We start from the raw sequence: 25,123 nt of genomic DNA on the forward strand, positions 1-25,123 counted from the left end.
GTGGTGTGTTGAAAATTTAAACCAAATTTGAACAGTGGTTTCAAATTTTTAACTACTACATATTTTTTAATTTCTTCAAATTCATCTATTTTTCATGTAAAATAGTAAAGTAAAAGAGTGATTAAGTCCTCTTCTTTTTCTTCCGGTTTATGTATATATATTAGAGCTTCCGTTAAACATTGTTGAAAATACTTCTAGATCTCTTTAAATTCGATAGTTTTAATTCATCTTATTTTACCTTTATCTAAATTCTTCATTGCTTTATGTTTGCTATTGTTCATCACTATATGGTCAATTTGAAATCCAAGTTATTTTGTAAATTCTTGGAAATGAAAATTTCGTGTTTGTTATGATCATGTTCATTCTTGCTGCAGAAAAACTTACCAGCGAATATGAAGAATAAAACCACCACAAATTTAGTAAAATTTACTTTGATAGGTGTAGTGCAGATAGGTAGAGGACGATTTAGAATATGTTCAGAGGTTTTATTGAATTTCTCGAATTAAGTGGGAGGTTGATAACAAAGTGTTATTTAAATCTTGATTACTAGGAAAAATAAATAAAAAATGACTACTGTGAATTTCGTACAACTCCGTGATATATTTTACAAACTTAATATTTATATCGATTGTAAAGTTACTACTTTTAGTAGTTCGACTGTGATGAACTGTGAATAATTATATTAATAATCACTGGGTGTATTAAAACAAAATTTTATGTTTCCATTTACATTTATTTGACCTTATATTTAAACTATTGCTGAGGACGTCTCAATCCATTACGGATGGCAAACTCCTCTTCTGTCATGTCGGTAAAATCGTTGATTCCCATTTGATAAGTACTTTTACCTTCGTCGTAGAGCTTGTTATGAGCTTCGATTTTTTCTAAATTTTTTTTGAAGATTTCGAATCTCTTAGCATCTTCTTCGGCGCCGAAATTTCTATTGTGATCTTTCTGCAATATAAATATTCAATATATATATATATATATATATATATATATATATATATATATATATATATATATATATATACGGTGGTTTCTTATTGGGAACGTGGCAAGGAAACACCGAAGTGGACTTTTTATAGGATTAATTCTTGTATAAATTTTCAAACTCATAGAATTCAATATTCAATTTGACGTTGATAGAAATATTGTTTAATTGAAATATTTCAAGTGTGCGAGAGCTTTTCTCACTTTGATTAATTACAATTTACGATGCTGAGGAGAAGACGAACTGAGTTAGGTTGTCGCAACCAATCAAATATTCGAAGAGCTACCTAACGTGCTAACCGCATTGAAGACCAGAGAGAGACAGATCAAGAAAATAGTCATATTGCTATGTCGGAATTGCCAACAATCATAAAGGGAAAATACAAAGGAGAGGATGTCTTGATCCCGCGTATCACGATGATTCCAACGGATTTACCATTTGATTCTAAACGTTTACAATTTCCGGTACGTCTGGCTTTTCCAATGACCATAAATAAATCGCAAGTTTGCGGAATCAACTTGGAGTTTTCTTGTTTCGCGACATTTATACGTCGCACCACAAAACGAAACAAAAAATAATAAAACTTCATTAATACCGAGCATTTTTTTTATTTATTTGATAAAAAAAGAATTATTTTTGTTTGTTTCAAGTTTATTTGATACAAAAGTTTAGCTCTTTTATTTATCGATTGAGGCTGTACGGGTCTGCTAGTTGATTATACAAATAATATAACAACGTTTTAAACATTTAATGATTCTACACTGATGAACTTTACAGTTTTACTTTAAATAAAATTCCAAAGACAATTTTTTTGTAGTTGAGGTTGAGATTATTTACAACTGAAAAAAATTACTAATGTTTAATAAAATAAGTTCGGATTTTCATTAACATGGTTGTGAAGCTAAATCATAATGATGGGAGCATTGATTCAGTAGTGAATTTAAGTAAGAAGGATAAGTAGAAGAATGTTGTCAATACATTTTTCAATTTCAATTGATCCATCCATCCATCCATCCCAACTTAATTCGTCATTAATACACTTATATTTCGCTGTTCTACGAATCCAGTAGATCATAAAAGTTTGAGCTTTTGAAACAAACGAATCATTTAGAACACCTACAAAATTCCAACTTTCCCACCATCATTGGATAAAAGCGAAGTGAGTGTACTTGTATTCCTTGATTATTCCAGAGTATTTGATATTTTAAATCACAAAATATTAATAGCAATTTTTCATTTTATTCGATTTAGTGAACCGGCTATTGCCCTTCTTAAGTGTTACCTTTCAGATAGATCTTAATAGGTTATGTTAGATGATGTCATGTCGAATAAACTGATGATGCAACCCCTTAAGGTTTTAGATTAAGGTTAAGTTTTAGCCCCCTCGGATTATTCTCTATCCTCAGACTTAAAAAAATGACTATCAGTTGGCCAGTAACGAGTGTTAGTGTGCACGGTGTTCTCGATGGTACTTTCATTTTTGCAACATTGCTTTGTTCGACAGAATCTCGAGGAGTATGCAGCTCAAGGACTTGAAATCAGCCGGTGTGAAACAGGCAAACTGGAGCCAAGAAATCTGATCACTTTTAAGCAAAATTCAAAACCTAGCTTTTATGTACATTAAAAATTAATGTTAAATGTGCAGCTCTTGACTATATAACAGTGGTATAAGCTCTTCGAGTTTGTTGTTGTTTGTTTATCGTCATTAAAATATATTTATTGAATGTTAATAATTAAACTATATTTGGTATATTGGTTGCCCTTGAGATTATTATTTTATATTTAAAATGTTAATAATGTAAATATCATCACAATATCGGTAGGGATGTGGAACTAATAAGTTTAATATACGTGGACACAATCTCCATTAAAATTTTTTGTATCTGATATACTCGATCCTATTAAATGTATCAAAAAAAAGATACATTGGAAAAAACTTCACAATTTTCTAATGGATGGATGGATGATTCAATGTTAAGTTTGTAATAAATTTGAAAATGGTCAAAAACATAATGAAGAGACCTTAAATGTTGTAATACAAGTATCTATAACTAAACCGAAAATTTTGGATTTTGATTGTAACTTGAATGAGTTAAGTGTGCTGCTGTAGGCATTGTCGAAATTTTTTATTATGCACTAATACCCAATAAAATATTGAATTTTTCTGTTTGACATTGTATTAACAACAAGCAACATACTTTCCATATCTTCCATACAACAAAAGTCAATCAATTTTCGTTATCAAGTAAAATAAAATCACTAATACCTACCTTGAATTTTTTCCATTGATCTTCTGCGGTCTCATTAGCTGCAACAACAGCTATCACAAATAAAGCAAACAAAACTACCTTAAACATTCTCTTGTTTATTATATCGTTGTTATAGATAATAATCATCGATACGAATGTTGGGAATTACTTATATATAAGTAATAGCAATCTGCTCATGCGCTTTAGTGTAAAAGCTGCAACGCATAATAGATTAATCAAATTATCTGATTATCATTTGTATACCGTTTAATATGAACTGTGCAAAGGTGTAGAAAATAAAATTATTATAACTTGACTTAGATATATAGATTCTAAAAATTAGATTGTTTTGATTAACAATTACTTGCAAGGTCATTAAATTATTGGTGGCTAAAATTTTTATCGAATATTTATGTAATTAAAGTGCCACATCGATTTTTTCTTATGATTTATAATTTTGTTAATGGTAATATGTACCACAAGTGTTAGAAGAATAGGAAGTTGGGAGGATAATTGAAATTCAGAATGGGCTAGCTAGAGCTCCCCAAGAATATTTTTTTAAAAGTGACTTTTAGGGAGATAACTCTTAAATGGCGCAGTTAGTAGCATAGTGAAATTATTGGATGAAAAATCATGACAAAAGTTGATAAGGGAAAAAAAATCAATTGATGTTCTAGGACTCAATTTAATGGCAATAAAAGAGTAAGAGAAAAATATAGAGACCCCATAGCCTATTTTTATAAATGAGAGAGTAATACAATCTTGTAGCATTCGTAATTCATAAACTTCTTTTAGTTGACAGTTGAAATATTTTTATAAATTATGCCTCGAGTATTTTCGTATGAAATAACATTTGTATAAATATAATGAATATATCGAGTGTACACTCATTATAACTTTCTAAAATATATAGGTTTGAGCTTTGATTTCTAAACACTACAGTTTTGATATAAAAACTCACTGGTATAAGTAGAGCCTCTTACAAGTCTGAATCAGAAAATAGTCTTCAGGGTTTACATTATTTACAGTCTTCAAAAACAATTATTCAACATCACTTATTTCAAGAGAATTATTTTGTCTGCAAACTTCTCCCTTTATATGATATGATGGTAACCTAACAAGAACCGGGATGGAACTTATTATTCTTTGAATTTAGCCAGTTGTGTAAATCTTTTTTAATCAATTGGTTGTGGGCAATTTTAATCTCTCTTTTTTCAAATGATTTTATATTTAAAATTTTGGTTTTCCTTGATAATGCACATTGCAAGTTGCAATTAACTGTTAAGAGTTCACAACTTGGACCTACTAAATGGAAATACCTACAATCGTATTTTGGGTGAAATTTATTGGAAAGAGATTCTTGGAATTAAACTAAAACAAAAGTTCTAATGGCAAATAGGTAGCTACTTATCGAAAATAATCTTATGCTACACCTATAGAGGTACTCTCTAATACCATGGCTTTTTTTGCCTTTAAAAACCTTTTTCATTGATAAGACTTATAATCATGGTTCAGAATAATTCCCCGAAAATGGGTCGTTTGGATGAAGGATGAGAAAAGCTGAAAAACTTGCCAATTGTATTCCTATCCTTTGGTGCCCTTCAAAGTAAAAAAAAAAGTGAATATATACGATCAAAAAATTTTGACCCGCATTTTGTCACCATGTAATAATTTTTTCAAAGATTTCATGTAACATACCCACGGATCTAAACTATATACAGGGTGTTTCAAATAAGGTGACACCGTATCTAGGATAGGTAGAAAACTGACAAATAATTGGGGTTTGTTTACTACAAAATATTCGTAACGCCATCTGTACTTAAAATAAAGGGCTTTAAAAAAAGTATACACATTTTTTACGTTTTTGCCGGGACTACTGGCAACATTGTAATCAAGTTTTATACGAATATGTTTTGGATGTTGATACATCCCGGGAAATTTTTTTTTATCTGATTTTCATAGAGGACGCTAGTTACACGGTTCGATTTAGAGACCTCCATCGCATTTTGATAGAAGGTGTGGTAATTTGTTGAGCACCATTTTCCGAACCAATGGATTGGTAAAGGTATAGATCATTGATCGCCTCGATGTTGCAATTGTGTTCCTTTGAACTACACAGTTTGGTCGTAAGGTCGTCGAAAGGAAGAAGCCTGTGCTATAGATGTGACTTTACGTCAAGAATTGAAAGACAGAATTCAACTTCACTTTAATAACCATAGCTGATAACGAACCATTTAAAGGTTAACGGATTCTGTAGGAAAAAGGATAGACTACGAGATCTGGCTATTAAATAACTCCGGAAACAGTGACCAAAACCAACCAAATTGTGCATGCAGATCGTCGAATTAGCATCCGGATGATCCTATAAACGCCGATAAAGAAAAAGTTAGATTACACATGACAAAAGTCTATGCGAAACTGGTGCCCAAACACTGACTCCTGACCAAAAGCTATTGCGTTAACGGTTATAGCGTTATGTAGATATGTTAGATACCTTTTTCCTGTCAGAATTGCAAAACTGGCTATGTTTAAAGAACATAGTTCTAGTAGGACGGGGTAACCTCGCACATATCCAAAAGAATGACTTAAATTTGCTTCCAAAACGTTATGGCTTAACCCCTATGGATTTTCATTGATAAAGTTATTTCAAATCTGAAGTTATAATAATTTACTGACTGCTTTGGTGTCTGTTCAAGATAATATTTGCGGCCACCGCAGGTTTACCCTGCCAAGCTTTTATTGCCGATTAGACATTCATATAATTAAATACCGTGAACGATCCAAATGGTTTATTTTTAATAAATAAATCTCAAAATGCTGAATTGGGATGAATGAACTGATATTGTAATATGAACTCATATCAAACATCAACTTTCTTATGAGACAAATTACAATTCTACATCATTAAGAATGATTCCAGAAATTCTTTAGTTGTATTGAAACCATGAAAACATTTTTTTCCTAAAAGTATTCGTTCTCGTTCAAAACGTAAATATTTTGAATTTGAGTTTATAATCCCTTTTCCTTTCAAGAGTCTGCACTAAATAAAGTAAGCCATACAAATATAATATGTGACTAAACTAATTAATACATTCACGGAAAATCTATAGAAATGTTTGCTATGTATTCTGGATTTTCTATTTGCGTTTAATAATTGTAGATATTAACATAACTGTTTATTCAAATTAATAAAAACCAAGGATTTTTTCAGTAATATAAACACTTCACCTCTTATTCAAATATTACATGATAAACATATATTAAAAGTTATTGATGTGAAGAGAATATTCACGAGAATTCTAGCTCATAAGAAGATAAATTATTGGTGTAATTACAAGTAATAATCCCTGGGTAGTTAATTGGTAATCTCAAAAAAATTTCACAGAACACTCCGAATATTGACATAAAAAAATTTATGAATTGATAATAAATATTACACAACGAATAAACTACCGGACAAAAGTTTTTGCCTACCCCGTGTGCGACAAGTTAAAACTGGCAAGTACCGGATGATTTGTTTATTATTTTTCAACTGGCAATTATTTCTTCGGTGTTTATGTTTGTAGTTTAGTCTCAGCTAGCCCTGTATGATGCAAGTGCGTGCTTTATACTTTTTGGATCATGACATCTTTTTGGGAATATCGTATACGAAAAACCACAACTACTGTAGATGAACGTATTGTATTGATCAGTAAACGTAAAAATTTACCTTCCAGCATAACAACGATCCCTAGCATTCCTCGAAGCTGTGCAAACAGTATTTGGTAGAATTGGAAAGGAAGAATGTACTGAAAGATTTTGGCGTTACAGTCAACCAATCTCAACCCTATTGAGTAGTTGTGGGAGAAATTGGACAGGGAAGTTAGAAAGCAGTGACATCATTGGAATATCTTCAAAAACCAATGGAACCAAATACAAGACGATTATTTGTCGAAATTGTTACAGATAATGCCAAAATTGTGCACCGAAATAATTAAAGCAAAAGATGGTTACATCGATGAATCAAAAATTTAAATGTAACAATTAAGAGTTTTATTATTAATATATTCTTTTCTATATGCGTTCAAAATCCATCCTATTGTTTTTATTTTTTGTGTATCACGGTTTATCTATAAAAAATTTTTACATAATGTGTCAACAATTTTTGATTTAATATCATTTCTCCAAAAATATTAGGTAACAACTTAATCAAATGACCTATTTTCGTTGGTTCACTTTCTGCCTAATCTGTTGTATTTAATTACGTTAGCCTTTGGTAAGTTTATCGTCATTGTTGTTTTCAAAATAATGTCACTTTCTTCATGTAACTCGCTAAAATTTTTTTTTTAAATTGATAGGTACGCTTTATGATTAGTTATAAATGACAAATACCAATTCATTAACTATTAGCTATCCGTCCCGATGCATATTAGGGCATATTATCTACATCTATGACTATCGTAGCGGCTGTATCAGCTTCATCGAATTTGCAGATTATATGATCCAAATGCAATATTATGCAGGGCAGTATTCATAATTTTTGGCCATGTTAATCAAAATTCTAAGTTTGTTTTTAATTATAATTTTCGGTCGTTTGCTAGTTGATTTTTGTTAGTATTTACAATAATAGAAGAGAAGTTCCTTGTTAATTATTTCTTACCATGCAGTGAAATGCATTTTGGTTTGACCAGACGGAAGACATTATAGTACTACACACTGGAACCAAAAACCGTTTGGTACATAATGTGTTGCATTTACGTTTAAAACTTCTTCTTACGACTAATCGTGTGAAAAGGGCAACAATCTATCGCGTCTAACATTTTATTAAGAAGAAAGATGGTTTCATCGTCTGTCCAATTTTCTTCGTCGCTTATGACATATTGTATCGGCCCTTAAAAATAACTCAATAAAATTATATCTCTCTATGAATGTATTGGTAATCAGTAACTTCCAACTGTTAATCAATTTGAAACTTTTAACTAGTAGCTTTCACATGAATGTATAAAATTTTAATACAAAGAAAAACAATTTGTGAATATTTATTTGTATTATAAATTGTTTGATGGGAAATTCTTGAAATTGGATAACCTCAGTAGAGATAATCTAAGAGAAATTTATCATATCAATTTAACGAGGCCAGGGGTTATCAATATTTTTGTTCGTTTTTAGAATAAAATCATTCACCTTGTTGCAATTATCGACAGATTGAGATTTGCTTTCATATTGGCATCTTGAAAAAAATTTTCAAAATGATTTCCAAAATTATTTTAATATTCTTTGTATCCGTTGTTGTTGTTTATGCTTTGACTGAACAGGAACAATTTGAAGAATTTAAGGTAAGTATTATATCATTTTAATCTGAGTTAATTTTTAATTATTAATTTGAATAAAAACACCCTATTATATTGGTTGGTTAAGTTGGTGAAATTTCTACAAAACTCTCAGATCAGCTTTGAATCTATGTCTTTGCTTAGAGAGTGACTATTGAAATGGATTGCTATGTCACATTTCTAACAGTTTCTTTTCAGTTTAATTCCTAGATGAGTTTCGATATATTTCTTTCGGGGAAGCGTTCATACGGGAATAGTGAGCATTTGGCACCAGCCCTGATACTTCATAGCTAACTCTCGTGGTTTTCAAACTATCTGTATACCGTCGACGTATAATTCAAATGGCCAATCTTTCTTTCTACTTAACATAGTGTCTTTTCTATGCTTATTTTCTTCTTCATATTATCATTAGGAGGATTCTGTGATATGAGATACTTATTTAGAGAGGACAACTCTCTCTGCTTTCCAATTCCCTCATTGCTTGCACCTTCCTTAGATATTCTGAAAATGGCCTCATCGGATAATTTATCCATCACCAGATCTAGAGGACTGAGATCTGTAATGATCTCCAATGTCCTACGAGGCTCTTAGTTAGCATCGGTGATTCACGCGCAAACAAGTCTTTATACTTTCCTTGTGCTATCTAATTTACTTTGGTATGTCAGACTACCATCTAGAATTCCAATATAGATTCTCACTATATCTAACGTCATTCAAATTCATTCAAATTCTATCCTAATAAAATCTATACAAACAATGCATTCTGACTTTATATTCTGATGACTTTAATTGGCATCATTGCTAATATTTGGATATCTTCATTGCAGAAAAGTTTTAACAAACATTATACGCCGGAGGAAGAGCCACAACGTTTCAAGAATTTCCAAAATTCTTTGAAAAGAATCGCCGAACAAAACAAAAAATTTGCCGAAGGTAAAAGCACTCACTCCGCTGGTATCAATCAATTTTCTGATTTATCTGAACAAGAATGGTCACAACGTAACCATGGTCTTAGACCACATGGTCATCAACACGGAAATTAACACATTACATTTTTAGATTTTTTGGTCAAAAATTGTGTAATAAAATTTATTTTTCTTTAAACATGATTTTTTTATAAACATATATTCAAAGGAAAATGTAAGCAAAAAAGGCTCTTCTTGGTTTGGTTTTTTTATTTCTTGAGCAATTTATTTATTTTTGAATGAATTTTGTGTTTTTTTGTTTATTATAAATTTAATAGAGGGGCGGTAGGTACGGCTGCGGCTGCGTTATTCCCTATCGTCGGCCATTTGGCTGGAGAACTGGTTCACCAGGCTGCGGGGAAACCGCAGAAAACACACTAACTATAAGTTGATATAAAATAATTGAGACTACGTCCTTATTGGTAAGCATTTTGCTTATAATCTTAACAATCGCCTAATAGATGTGTCAAATGAACTAACTATAATTTATGCAACCGGGTGCGCTTGGTCTATTCTCTAACCGCCTAACGAGTATCGAAGGGAAGCGAAAAGCATTTAAAAAAATGAGAAAATTGGGTTACGTTAGTTTTTAAAAGAGAATTTGTGGAAATTTCTAATAATTTCCATAACAACGCAGTTGTCCTAAAGTATTTGTGGCAATTGGTTGCATTCGAAGCCATGAACTGACGTGCTGAAGAAGGCGCTAAAATGATAAATTGTGAAAAATTTCCTGTAGGTAAGAGCTAGGGCCTCAATATGCAAACAAAGTCTCAATATATGGATCGTAAATTCTAATAAGTAAATGTAAACCACTAACATCTGTGATTAAAGCCCACAATTGTATAAAGTGACTAATATTGTTGAGCGATTTCATAGTTTCAAGGAAAACTACTGAAAAACATAAAACGTGAACCCAAATTAAACACCAGAGCAAACATAACGGCAGACATAACACGTTATTAAAATATTTTAGTAATTAATCCCAAAGAAACAAAACAGTAATATTATATACGTATAGTTCCTGGTAAGAATTGTTAAGCAATTTGCATATGATAAAGATTACTATCTCTAATAGTAAATAAGAAGAGTATTATTACGAACAAAAAACCATAAACAAACCATAAAATAGTAGACAAACATTTGATTGGAAAATTGAAAACTCTTGAATCTGAATCGAATATAAAAAATATAATTATAAAATAATTTCAGGATCAGAAAGTAAACAGATCGGAAGGTGGGCTAATACGAGTAGTTGACGGATTGAAGCCTGATTGTCAAAAAATATTGACAAATTTTACTAGAAATCACATACATTCCATCCTTGATTTTCTAAGTCCCCCTCTGCTTTTTGTAGCCTCTTTGCTCTGGGCCTGTCCCTTCTTCCACCTCCTGGAGATCCCACTGTAGCATTGTCCATAGCTACTGGGTCTTCGCCTGCACCGAAAAAAATTTATGTTTTCAACTTCCCCTTCAAGTTCTTCTTTTATATATTAATTTACCGCTGTCTTTATTCATTTTAATCAATCTTGATCGGGCCTAATATTGTTCTTTCTGCCATTGTTTCTGTGCCCTACATTAGTATCGGTCTTGTCATTGCTTTGTTAATATTTGTTATGGTATTTTGTTTGTCAGCCTTTTCATATTTGCATTCTAATATATTTTTTTTTCTATTGCTGATCCTCATTCTCTATTGCTGCATTTTAATTTTTCTTTAGTCACATTTTCCACATTAATCGTATTCCAGTTTATTGATAGTGAATTCTTCAGTTTCTCCTTTGCTTGTTCATTAGACTTGCATTTAATTCCTTCATAGTCACTGCAATTTGACTTCTCAGTTTCTTTCCTTTATCTTGGTCTTTTACTAAAAGTAATATATCCTTTTTCGTTATTATTTCGAGTACTTCTTCAGTCTTCTCATATATATTATTCTTATCTTCCTTTTATGCCCATTCGCTGGAGGCAAATACATTTACTAGATTGGTTTTGCTTCATCTTTAGTTGTAACAGTCTTTCTTTTATTGGCTTAAATTGGATTAACTGGAATTGCGAATTTTGTTTAATATTCGGAAATTATATGATGCGTTATCCATAACAATAACTAAATTTGACGGAATTTTGGTAGGACCTAAACCATTTTTCAAATATTACGCTCATGTCACCGTGCTAATCAAGATTGGAAAATACAAATGGTAAACAATCGTCTATACTATACTATACTCAATCTAGAGTAATTTCGCGTTTTTCGTCGAGATACAAGACTTACGAACCTAGCCATATTCACCTAGGTCGTGTGTAGCAAACAATTTTTCGTTCAAATACACTATATACCTGCCTCAGTATGTTTTCGTAAGTAGTCTTATCGAATTTTGACGATTCGAAATAACTCCATAATAACAATTTCGTTGTCAAATTCTTTATGTTTAAAACCACACCTCTAATATTTGTAATCAATGTCTGGCCCTCAAGCATATTTAAAATAACCCTTTGACATTGGACAAGTAAATCTCTATTCTTAAATATAAAGCTATCGACTGACTTCCAAACTTCCAAACTAATTTATAATATCATTTCAAATGGTAAATCGTTGATAATAAAAACTCTAACATTGAACCCAAAAATCGTAAAGTGAACCAAGATCCGAAAAACTAATTATTAGTCTGCGAACCGCCACTGTTAATAGTCTTGAAAATACCAACTGGCTTTTGTAATCTGGACACTTCCAGGAGGCAATAAATATAAACAAATATAAAACAAAATCATATCAATGTTTTCTTAAAAATGTTTTATACACTGTTCTAATTTTTGCGAAAATATAATATGATATTTTACATTGAAGACTATAGATATAATTGTAAATATTTGTTTTAATCACAACCAAATTCTTAAAATTGAGTGACCTTAGTCAGATAAGCTGATAACTATATTTTCCAAAATAATGAAAGTGACGGGACCAGTAGGTTATCAATATTTTTATCATTTCTCACTATAAAATCATTGATTTTTCATTACACGCGACATAGGCAACATTTACCGTCAACGTTTATTTCCAAAATGATTTCAAAAATTGTTCTATTTCTATTCGTCATTGTTGTTGTCAGTGCTTCTACTGATCGCGAACAATTTGAAGAATTCAAGGTAAGTATTCAAAGTAAATAGCATTAGTATTAAACCTATTTTGTAATTTTAATGTGTATTCGTCATCAAATTTTCAGCTTTTGTTTTATTTCCATGTACATTTTATGGAGATTTTTTCACCAAATAGAAAGTTATTTTATTCCGTTAAATATTGAATTATTGAAAAATGTTCTATGAAACAACAAAGCTATTGAATACATTCTATACTTTGCAATTACATCATACATGACTCATCCACTGTTACTAGACTTGAAAAAAAAATTTTTGTCTAGTCTTCACTGCGTTATAACATGATTGCAAATATCTTTACGAGTTTGTTTATGTTCATCTATTAAAATTCGTGGTACAGAAAGTTTTTTCATTTTCAGTTCGACGGTAAGTATATTGTATACCACACTTTTCAACAATTCATTTAATAGTCACATGTCAATCTTTGCAACAGGTAATTTTGGACTTTTGTTTGTGCATATTTATCAATGCACAACAGTTTATCGTATTTAAATTTATGACACCACCTAATCACTATGGCATTTGATACTGTAAACTTTCCTATTGCATTCAACAAATCTTTGTAAATTATTGGGTCAACTCTTCCAAACGCAAGTATGTGACCACCGAGAATTTCTCGACATGATCCATTTTGATACTGAGATGTGACTCTCTCGGGCTTCTACTCTTGGCACCCTTCAACGTCATGTCTCTGTATATAATCAGTTACGGGATTCTAAATATTTTTTTGTTCACAAAATAGGTCAGGGGTGGGCCAAAGTGGTCAACATTGAGTACATGCACATTATTAATTAACTTCTACCCGGATTCAATATTACATAGCCACATTTATTTCACTTAAGCTTGTAGTTATATAAGTACTGAATATGTGTAAATTTTAAACGAATTAATTGACATGTTTTTGAGATATAGTGGCAGTAGTTTGTGAAAGACACTTTTGAAAGTTATTGTAAATAATTCATAATAAAGAAATATTTTTCGCACGAACCTTCATCTTCTCCGATGTGTCTTGCAAGTCTGGATCTCCACTGGTTAAGTATAATATAAAAAAAAGCTGAAAAATGATAATCGGTACTAAAGTCTAGCTGAATCCAATCACGATTCGTTAACCGCCTCCGTTAACTTATTTTTAAGGTCTTTATGGTAGGAAAAGGGCATTTAAAAACATTTTGAAACAACTAAGAGATTTTTTGAAAATCAAAGAACGCTTAGATTTGAGGCTACAACTTACCAATATTGCACCAGACTCCTAGATTGGTTGAAAGCCACTAGGTTCATTCATAACTAATTTCCTTCTTTTTTATGTTCATTGAAATATTGTTTGCTTAGAAGAGGAAGATCTGGTTTGACATGGCTTCTCATTTTTAGTTTTATAAGTAGACAGAGGTAATTTCTTATTCGTTTTTATTCGAATTAATTATTTTTATTATTTGATTTGAACCATTTGATGGAATGAATTTAATTTGGTTGGATATTACATTGACATTCCTATGTTCCACAAAATATTTTCTCAACCGAAAATCAAAGCTGTTTCAATACTTTGAAAAAATTCATTTTAAACGTGTCATGTCATATTTATGATCTTGAAATCATGGAACTTAATAATAAATTGGCAGAAAACAGGATGCTATTATTTCTAATAGTTTAAGTAGAAGTGAAGAAAATATTATACAAGGACAGTTGATGACACAGATAACAATCGGTTAAAGGTTGAATTCAAATAGGATAGGATTCATTGAATAACACAGAAAAAATACTGAAAAAGTATAAACCGATGTACCTAACGATTAAAATATTGAAGAAATAAACGCGAAAAGCTGTTACATTACCGAAATTCGCTACAATACATTCAAAATATGTGGCACAATATCAGAGAGGCATTCAGGTGTAGTATTCAGATTGTTATTGTTTTTTTAAACACAAGTTCGAATTATTTTAGGTTGTCACACATCTTAAAACTGAAACACACATGGTTTGTTATAGTGACATTTCTTTCTTTCACATCACAAGCGAATTTAGTCCAGGAACTAAAAATTTTAACCTGACACTAAAAACCAATAGAAATGATTTTTGTTATACGAGATGCTATTAAACACTACTTTAAAAAAATTGTGCTGCACGCGAGCGGCTATGGAAACTGGGGAAAACCCCAGAAAATTGGTGTTTTGTCAATAGCATGGAAGGGGTTGAAAATGTTCATATAATGTATATGAACATGAAACATCTGCACAAAAAAGATCTCAACATATTTTTCCGAAAAATGCTTCCTTTACGAGATAATGAGGTATAATTGACTAGCGTGATGCTCGACTAAAATCTCTATAACTCCCTCCTTTTTGGGTGCAAAAGTAGACGTGATTTTGAAGGAAAATTTTTTAGCAATTGGTTAGATGTAAACTGCCGTCAAACTTAGTTTCTATTTGTTATCCAATGCTGAAATAATTACGTTCAACAATGTAGTTTAATAATTTTTTTATATTTTTTGACTGGATTATTTTGACAAGCACAGTTTGTTCCAGGATTCAATAGGTCAAAACTGAACAAATGAAAGAAAACATTCATTCCTACTTTTCTTTGGCCAAATTCAATCACATTTTTCTAAACATGTTGTTTTTTAGTTTGCTCATTTTTCTGATCTTTGCGATTGACATAAAAATATCAAAATGCAGATTTCCAAAAAAGGCCATTTGTCACTCTAGTCACAAGACCCTGCTCTTTCAGAATATGCATCTAAAAACGTGCCATAACAAAGTTACGTTCATCTTTTTGTACACTTTCCGGGAATTTTATCATTATGAGAATCCGTGTTTCAGAGCCTGCTCTTGCTAGCAGTGACCTTCATTTTTTTTTGTAATCTCAGAACAGTTTTATTTTGAAATCCCCAGCGACGATTTCTCACACGATTAACGAGTCGACATGTTGATATTTGAATAATTGAATAAAGATGATGTACGTCGGGAGATTACTCACCATCATTTCATAAATTAATAAATTAACACATCTTCAGTCATTTTGGTTAGTACTAGTAATTTTTTTCTTTCTTTTCCACTTATTCCAATTTCTTATTGGAACTCTAGATAATAAACGATTATGCTGCAATTTTTTGGAATACAGATAACGAATCCACAAAGTTACAACCCAATTAACTTAAACTTGCGCATCTCACCTCTCGCATCAGGGGTCCGTTATTGAACAACATTACTTCAGGGCTCCATATCTCCAAAATTTAGATAACTTTTTCGTGAGGATTTTCACGCTCTAAATATTTGTTGCTATACATTCTCAATCCCTTCCACATTATTAACAAAATTCCAATTTTTAGAGTTTTTCCGGTGGTTTTCCCCATTTTCCATGGCCGATCGCGTGCAGAACATTTTTTTCTTGTGCACCAAAAATCATTACTATTTTTTAATGACAGGTTTTAGTAAAATTTTGGCTACAGGGCCTGGTCTAATTGTCAAGTAAGGAAGGTCAACTGAATTATTGTTGTGAATAAAACATTTTCAATTAATATTGAGTAAATGCATTAGATGTTCAAAATTACACAATTACATTCTCTGACGCGCGTTTAGACAACCAAATTATAGACAGTTTTATTGTGCGTATTGGCGTAGTAGTAGCGAAAACGGTTCCAGAAATTTCGACTCAAGTATCCAGACTTTCGTACTCTTGTAGAGTCACTATTAGAAAATACTCTAAAGGTTTCGAAGCATTTTAGATTGAATTCAATCCGATCCATTGCATAGAAAAAGTTGATTAAGTATTGTCTTACAGCTCTACTGTCTTATGATCATCTTTTGTGTACCTATTATGATTTTGAATTATGTCTGTGAAAGAGGGATTAATAGTGATATGAGGTGTGCTCCTATGTTCAAAAATTCTGATTTTGATTCCATATATTTAATATAAGGGCTCATTGTATATTTTTTTCGTGGAATATTCCGCTAATAACGGTAACTGAGATAATTATTCTATCATTTTATTCCATTTTACAATTACACATTGTATAGTTTAGAATCTATAATCACTATAAATGCTTTTATTTTTTTATTTATTTCAGAAAAATTTCAACAAACACTATACACCTGAAGAAGAAGAAATCCGTTTCCAAAATTTCCAAAATAATTTGAGGAAAATCGCCGATCAAAATCAAAAAGCTGCTTCAGGCCAAAGCACTCACACATCAGGTATCAACCAATTTGCTGATTTATCTGAACAAGAATGGTCCCATCGTAACCATGGTCTCAGACCACATCATCATTAAAAGTCTAAAGCTGTGTTTTGAAAACTACGAATAAATATTTCAAATTACAATAAATTAATTCAAGTGTATATGTTTTTTTTTCAAATTTCAGACGATTTTTCTGAATAGATACGAAATATTCCTAATGACTCGATTAAATCTGGAAAAAAATTATTACTATTACAAAATTCACCGATAAAGTAGGTTAGTTTAAGAAGAAGAGGGTTTGTTTCACTTCGAAATTCAATCTTGAAAGAATCGATTGAAGTGATAAGACTAATAAGTATATATTGCCTTCAATTTTTATTTCACTCAAATCGTTTACTAAAAATTGACGATGAAAGCAGTTGATATTTCTAGACCATACCGTGGCGCCTATTTTTTTAAAACTACTATTTTAGATTCAAATTTTTCAAAATTTCAATAATTTTTTGTTATTGAAACAAAAAGGAAACTATTATCCAAGATAACAGATTCCATAATAGACGTGACTTTAAATTTTCTGTGGTTTCTGCGGTTAACAAAATCACTTAAGAGGAAGAACCATTGTTGAATATTTATTTGAAATATTTAATGAGGTTTACAGCGCTTGAATTTGTCACTAGCGGCGCTAATGAGGATTAAAGTTTACAAAATGTCATATCAATTTTAATAATGTATAATCGTCGAAGATGATATTTTTTTACAAATACACGAATATTTTGAAGGGATATAATTGTCTCTGCTATTCTCTACTAACCACTGGTTGCCTTTATGAAACTTTTGTTTTCGTGCAACACTGCTGCATGTAATTATCACATAAGCACTTTTTCTAATAGAAAATGATTTTTATTTAAACTTTGTTTTCATGCGTATAATTATAAATTTTGACAGCTTTACTTATCTTCATTCCGTTTTTGTTTAAATCGTGTGGAACACTATAGGTTTCTCATATTTACAAATTATGTAAAAACGTCTAATAATTTTGAAATTTTACAATATCAATCAAGAAGATCAAGAATTAGTATTATGTATAAATGTTAAAATGAAACAAAGTATAATGTATTTAAATTTTATTCCATAAATATAAATTAAGTAGATTATTGTAAAGGTTTTAATCCATGATTTCTGTTTGCCCATTCATTTGACGAAAGATCAGCGAATTGATTGATACCAACGGACGAGCTCACTTCTCCATTCGCGAATTTTTGGTTTTGTTCTTTAATGTATCTCAAGTTAGATTGGAAAATTCTGAACCTTTGCTGCTCTTCCTCTGGAGTTGAGTATATTTTCTGGAACTTATTCTGAAAATGATGAAGAATTAGTGAGCACAAATCACATCAAATAATCGTTGTCGTTAAAATTCTCAATAAGCATCTCTCAAACAGAAATATTTGAAATTGAAGAATGTGTGGAATTTAACCTTGAAAGTATTGGAAATCAAAATAAATAGTGATTCATTTTGATTGAGTTTGAGCTACCTATTTCAAGTTTCTAGTTACTCAAGAAAATATAAAGTTAATACACTCGCCACAAAAGAATCACGAACGTCATTTATTGGTCCGCCCTATGAGGGTAGAACAAACAGGCAGACTCCAAAGAAAAGTATTCGTATTTTCGACAACAAGCTAAAACTATTCGCCGGCTTCTTAACAGGCAACTGCCTCCTCAGATCTAGCAAACACTGACAAATGAATCCAGATGGTGTGAGGAGTAGAAAGAAACACCAAATCATCTGTTTCTAGAACCTCGCTATTTCAAGGAACGCAAAAAATATTTATAACTTTAGTCCTTAAAGATTCAGCCCTATTTCCTACAGTCCATTCCTGTTATTTTCTGGTTATTTCCGTATTTCCTTTTGGGCCTAACTCTCCTCTTCTTTTTGTTTATTTCCGTTTCCAATATCACTTCAACTGTTCTACCCTCCTTCATTCTCACTAAATATTCACATCTTCTTAATCGTTGTTGTTCGGTTTTTTTGCACCGTACTCACATTTAATTCACGTCAATTTGTATCGGCTTTTTATTTAATCTCGTCACTCCTGTTATTTTTTCAATACCTTCCACCTACCACGTTGTTATGTGCTACTTTTAATTAGCCCTCATTCTCAACCATAGATCAGCACCGGGTAAATTTTCGTTTTCGTACGTTTTGTTATCTCTTGTTAGTTAAAAAATACTCGGTACAGAGCTGAGTAAGTGGTTATTATCTTGTTTACTCTTTGCTCCATTGTTCAGCTATTTCTTCCGTAATTGATAGAAAAAATAATGGGATTAGAACGGATCATTGTCATACTCCTTTTTTCTATTTTCTATATAGTTTCATATGGTATCTACCGCCTGTCTCTTAGATGTATTGTAATTCGGCGGCGTTAACCATCAATGGAATTGAAAGAATTCTCCATTCATTGACATTAAACAATAACACATATGACGGATTACGCGAGAAATAGTAAATAGTAAACATTCTTTAGAAGTAATTGCACAAACTTACCTTGAAATTAGCAAATTCTTCTTCATCAGTTAAACCATATGCTACCATTATAACTGCACACATTAGGAAATATTTAATGAACATTTTTAAGTATAAAAAGAAAGTTTTGTGGACAACGTGAATACATAAACTCAACTAAATAAATTCAGAATCACTTTATATTTTTATAGGTGGAATCTAGGAAGATCTCTGGTATATAATAATAAAATTCAAACAACCTTGAATTAATGGTAAATTGCTGTTTCTACAAAATGCCACCGATAATATTTAACACATTATATCTTGACATACTAATAACATTGCAAATTAAATACCAGGAAAAATTTAATGACTGAATGACTTATTTTAAAATGAATGTTTATAAATAAATGATAATTACAGAACGCACAATGATCAGTGTTGATATTGGTATGTATATCTAAACTGAATATATTATTGAACATTCAAAATTCAATATAGTCATTTTTAAATATGCCCTCCAGTTTTCCACTGATCATTTGCAGCCTCATAGACTCAACGCCTCGTTAGCAATTTTTTATGAAAACTGTTGATGTTCGATTAGGAATGTAGGTATTTTATACATGATTAAGTATTACATGTAATAATGCTAGGTCAGGGAAAGGACTTCTTCTTGTCATATATTTTATACAGAGACCTTTTTTACCTTATTTAAGAAAAATATTCAATGATCATCAAAGCGAATAATAAAAAATTTGTTTTTCTTTAAAACACCTTAGAAAGATTCAAATTTCCGCTGCTTTTTCGTATTTTCTTTCGGGTGCTTATTTTAGGAAATATTTCATATGAAAATTGACATAACACTGGCATACAGCTTCAGATAATTTTGTATTTGCGTTCCCTAATGCAAAATGTTTTCGAAATTAAGAATCGGCTTAAATTAATCATGTAGATCCCGATAAATATATTGCAGACATGAAATAATTGGTATATTGAATTTATTCAAGCCATTATGTTAACATTATTCAAAATCTACTACAATTTTTAACAAATTATTAGGTTATACAGCACAACAAACCACTGAAAAGAAGGCTATTTGTCCAAGGCAATTGGTAATGGAGATAACTCATGGTTTCTATGTGACCACTCATCAGCAGATAGATCAGTGAATGGGGTAATATCCAATCTGCTACTTACTTCCCCTTTATCGTATTTCTTATTGTTTTCTTCAATAAACCTCAAATTTTCTTGGAATATTTTAAAACGCTTTTCTTCTTCTTCTGGAGTGTCGTAGGTTTTTTCAAACTCTTTCTAAAAAGAAAGCATATATACATGTATATGTGAATATATATATAATGTATAAAATTTACCACACTCGAATCATACCTCCTCTCAAAAATTAAAGTGTTGTCCCCTAGCAAAGTATTTCAGAAAATTGTAACTACTGTGAATTCAGACAATGAGACAGAATTCATTCAGATTTTAAGGTTAGTTTTTCAAATGAATAAAGTTGTTGGTAAATTTTTGTCAATAATAATGAGTTCAACTGTGCATAAGTTATACCATAGATCAAGGAAGTATTTAGTGATTGCTAACTCACACTTCTACTAGATTGAGAATGAAGCAAAAGAAATTCTGTTAGCTGAGGGGTTCCCTATTTGGAAATTTCAAATTTTCATTCATTATTAGGTCAATAAACAATTAGTGTTGTGTTAAAAGTTTTCATGAATAAATCAGTTGATTCCAAATATCTATCCACGTAATTTATAGCTATTTTCCTTTATTCGTGGAAGAGAATTTCGATGATAATTGGTATTGGCAACAGGATGAGGTATACAACTCATTTGATGAAATGCTCATAGATCATTAACGTATATCTCAACCTAATAGAAAGGTTTGGTTCTATATATTATTCTGCTTTATACGATAAGAATTCAAGATTTGACTTATATGTTCAATGGAATGAAATCTTTATGTTGAGTAAGCTAATAACAATTTCCTCAAAATCTGCCATTCCTAATCGTGCTATAACACTTGTTGCGGATACCTCCATAGTAGAGCATGGATTGTTTTATAATATTTTATTCTCAAATTTAAATTAATAGATAAAAGAATATTGGAGATCTAACGATTCAAAATATTTATAATTACATAAAACTGTTTGTTAATTCCGGAATGTCAGCTGGTAGTGGAGGCACATACAAACGATTCTGGAAAAAAATCACATAACGTCAAATCTCCAAGCTCTATCATAAGGATCCTTGCGACCAATCCAGGGACCGTGTAAAGATACTTGCTACCAATGGAAAATGAAGTATTAAGATAAGAAGTACCAGTTACAGTTGCTTCACCAAAAAAAGAAAAATCCATAAGCTTTCCGCCGGGATATGAAAACATTTTCTGATCCCCAGATCCGCACAATATGAGTGTACACTAATGTGAAAGGCCGATTCATCACTGAAGACAACATGACCAATAAAACCTTCATCTTCGTGCAACATTGCAATAGCGTATTCCGTAGTCTGTAGGGTTATATAAAGTGATAATTCATCACGAAATATACACGTATACTTTGTGAAAAAGAGCACAAGTTTAGAATTGAGGATACTCTAAGGTATGATCAACTAACGAGAGCCCTGTTAAAAAAAATAAAATATTAGACTATTATCACTGGGTATAAGGTCATTTTTTAATTGGTGGATATTTTCTGAAACCAGCTTGCTATTTTCAGGTAGATGGTAGGCAGGAACATCTCTTTTGAATTGTCAACTACGAGATCCTCCGCCGTTTCCTAGCGCAATTTTAATTTTGGGGGAATGGTAAAAAATAAGCAATATAAAAATAGGCTGTCGAATTAGATTAAATAATCATTGGAAATATGACTTCATGATATAATTTGATGAGAATTATTGAATCGGAAAAACAATTTTCTTATATGAGATTTCATGTTAACAGTTCATGGTAGCGCAAACTATTCATATTATAGATAGAATCCATTTTCGCTTCAAAGCTACAACGTAAATATCGAAATATTCATTATTTTGTATGCATTAAAATTGAAGACTCGTAAACGAGAAGTTCATTTAAGAGAGGTAATTTCTAACTACCTTGAAATCCTTCAATCCAAAATTCAAAGATATTCCCCCTAGAGCTCAAAGGACAAGAAACAGCGTTACTTAGCGAAAATCCATTTCATAGAACTTTGAATGTTACCAACCTACGTAGGAGCGGGATAAATTTTTGGAAATTCCACTTCAGTCTGTGAATCAGTCCAGAAAAAAACATTGACTGATTATTGGTGTACCATGTTTCACTCATATTTCATTTAAAATATTACTGCTATTTGTTTAAACTTACTTTTGTAAAATTGAACTTTCGAGACTATTATATATTAACTAGTCTGAAATTTCTGGAACCGTTGGTGATATTCATACTAATAGCACTGTTTATACCACCAAGTTCAGCGCAAAACGCGCGTCAGTGTATTCGGTATGATATATTAAGTCAAAAGCCAGAGGAATTAATGAATTAAATGTGCAAGATGACATGTGGCTTTGTTGGAACATTAAAAAATAATATATGTATACAATTTTCTATATAATCTACGGAAACACTTCAAGAACTACTCTAAATGAAAAATTCTGATGAAAATTAAGAAATGTTATATAATTTGATTACACGAAGAGAAAAGAAAATGTATATAAAAAGAAGAATAAAAATACAAAGTAAAAAGAGCTTGTTAAACTAAATTAAAAGTAAAATGAAATTAAAAAAAAGTAGAAGTAATAATAAAATTTAAAAAATCACCTTAAATTCGGCGAATTGTTCTTCATCGGTGAGCGCAACCACCATTGCCAAGGCAGCGAACAAAAATAATAAGCTTTTACAAATCATCCCAAAAAATCTATTATCAACAATTGTATTGAAAATATAAGTAACAATGTAGGTGCTTATTTTCTCTGCTATTTATATAACTTGTACTAATCTTTTTAATTAACCATTGGCATTGTTAGTATTGGGTATATCCACTATTTATATTTTATCCCATTATAACTCATATATAACCTTGGATATGAATGATAGATTGTGTTTATATAATGGTACTATTACAGGTATTAATTAAAAGTGTCAGAAATCCGGAAGGAGTTTTCTCAAAAATGTATTTCCATCATTCATTATTATATAAATCATTTGAAAATTGCATTTACCATTAGCGTATCCTCAATTCAACTGAAGAAAAAATGTGATTAGAAATTACAAATAGAAAGTTTTTGTCATTATTTCGTCAATTTCTATTCTATTTTGCATGAGAAAACACATAGACATGACAAAAATAAACTATGAAATTTAATTCAAAATATCGAATTTTTTGCAGAGTTTCCGGTCACTTTATAGAGTGATAAAATAAGTTCTTTCCAGTAATTATTGCATATTTTTTCAAGTGAACGCACTGACTAATATCCCTAATTTATTTTGAACCCTTAAAGTATGCTTGTAAGTTGGATTCGATTTATTTCGAGAACTACGGAACTCGTCGAGGAATTTTTGAGGCTACTGATGACAAAGAGAAATATCTCTTTCTGAATATAACTCTTCTTTATCTATGAGTTTCTGTTCATATTGTGTAAAATATTATTTAAACATAATATAAACTTTTAGCATCCTGGCAATTTCCTTACTTCCGAATTTATTCTTCTTCTGTAGCTCCAATCTTCTGCTTTAACCCCTCTAAAGTCGTTCTGAATTACTGTTAAACGGAAGTTGGACGGCACATTAGATTTAAGTACATGATAACAAAAGTATTTTGACACATTTTTGCACTTACTATTTCTATTTTTACCTATATTGAACGACTCTCATCTTTGCTCCACTATCCACCATCTCTTTCCCTCTTCTACGCAACGCTCTGCGCCAATGGCCACTATTCTTCTTTTCCATACACCACAGTTGATCGGATTATTTTTCTATATAGTAAGCTAAATAGCTCTGCGATTTCTATATTTTTTGCACATCTTCCATTTTTCAACTTCGTTTTGTAAAACACGACACCTTCAATTATGTCTCCTCTTTCATAAAGTAACGTAACTTGTTAATATTTCGATTTCTGTTTAGGTTTATATCAAATTTTTGCCAACTAAATTTTTTATTGCGGGAACCTCTTGATTTTTAAACAAATCTAAATTCTTTTGTCTGTTCAAATTGCCCTACACAAATTTTGGCCTAATATTAACTTTCAAAGGACTTATTCTGTGTACCCGTTTCTAAGAAGAATTCTTGTACTAGAATGAAACTTATTGTTCTTAATAATGTTTTAGATGCATACAATAACTTCATGTAATGCAATTTTCTAAATACATATACGAGAATAATTTCAAAACCTTTTGATATCCTTCAAGTATTCCATCATTAGTTACAGTCTTTTACCAGCAATTGTCAGTTGTATCCACTTCTTCAAAAAAATATCTTCAAAATTACTGTTTTGGTAATTTGATTTAGATTAGGATGCATATCATTAAATGAATAAGCTATCTAATGATAAGTTATTCAAGGATCAACGTAACTACTTATCATAAGAAACTTTCCTGTTCGGTAATTAGTTAAATTTTAAAAATACCTAATTACAATGAGCACCTGCCACTAATGACATTGACTACTATTTTTCCCTATTATGCCAGCCACTTCAACAAATATGTATTTGGCGAACAGAAAAAAAATATTTTTCCTCAATATAGAATTTTTTTTTAATGTAACTTATCTAACTAAAAGGAAATAATTTGTTCCATTAGAT

General features: G+C 30.9%; 3 protein-coding genes and 1 long non-coding RNA gene across 4 annotated transcripts; 2 read left to right on the plus strand and 2 right to left on the minus strand.

The window, feature by feature from the left end:
* Positions 1–712: 712 nt before the first annotated feature.
* LOC130897364 (procathepsin L-like) lies at positions 713–3,520 on the minus strand. Its single transcript, XM_057806189.1, has 2 exons — positions 3,265–3,520; positions 713–954 (listed from the first exon to the last, which is right to left on the minus strand). Exons 1-2 carry the CDS (start codon positions 3,388–3,390, stop codon positions 754–756), a joined length of 327 nt encoding a protein of 108 aa, XP_057662172.1. The 5' UTR covers positions 3,391–3,520; the 3' UTR covers positions 713–753.
* A 4,872-nt stretch (positions 3,521–8,392) lies between these two features.
* Positions 8,393–9,656, plus strand: LOC130897365 (cathepsin L-like proteinase). The gene is made up of 2 exons (XM_057806190.1): positions 8,393–8,558; positions 9,380–9,656. Exons 1-2 carry the CDS (start codon positions 8,472–8,474, stop codon positions 9,593–9,595), a joined length of 303 nt encoding a protein of 100 aa, XP_057662173.1. The 5' UTR covers positions 8,393–8,471; the 3' UTR covers positions 9,596–9,656.
* A 2,838-nt stretch (positions 9,657–12,494) lies between these two features.
* Positions 12,495–16,993, plus strand: LOC130897366 (cathepsin L-like proteinase). The gene is made up of 2 exons (XM_057806192.1): positions 12,495–12,652; positions 16,722–16,993. The coding sequence occupies exons 1-2, from the start codon at positions 12,569–12,571 to the stop codon at positions 16,923–16,925; spliced, it is 288 nt and encodes a 95-aa protein (XP_057662175.1). The 5' UTR covers positions 12,495–12,568; the 3' UTR covers positions 16,926–16,993.
* A 948-nt stretch (positions 16,994–17,941) lies between these two features.
* Positions 17,942–24,250, minus strand: LOC130897367 (uncharacterized). The gene is made up of 3 exons (XR_009059692.1): positions 23,143–24,250; positions 19,378–20,646; positions 17,942–18,187 (listed from the first exon to the last, which is right to left on the minus strand). It is a non-coding gene; the product is annotated as an uncharacterized LOC130897367 (long non-coding RNA).
* Positions 24,251–25,123: the final 873 nt, after the last annotated feature.

This window comes from Diorhabda carinulata, chromosome 8 (assembly GCF_026250575.1).
Source record: "Diorhabda carinulata isolate Delta chromosome 8, icDioCari1.1, whole genome shotgun sequence".
NCBI classification, from domain to species: Eukaryota; Metazoa; Arthropoda; class Insecta; order Coleoptera; family Chrysomelidae; genus Diorhabda; species Diorhabda carinulata.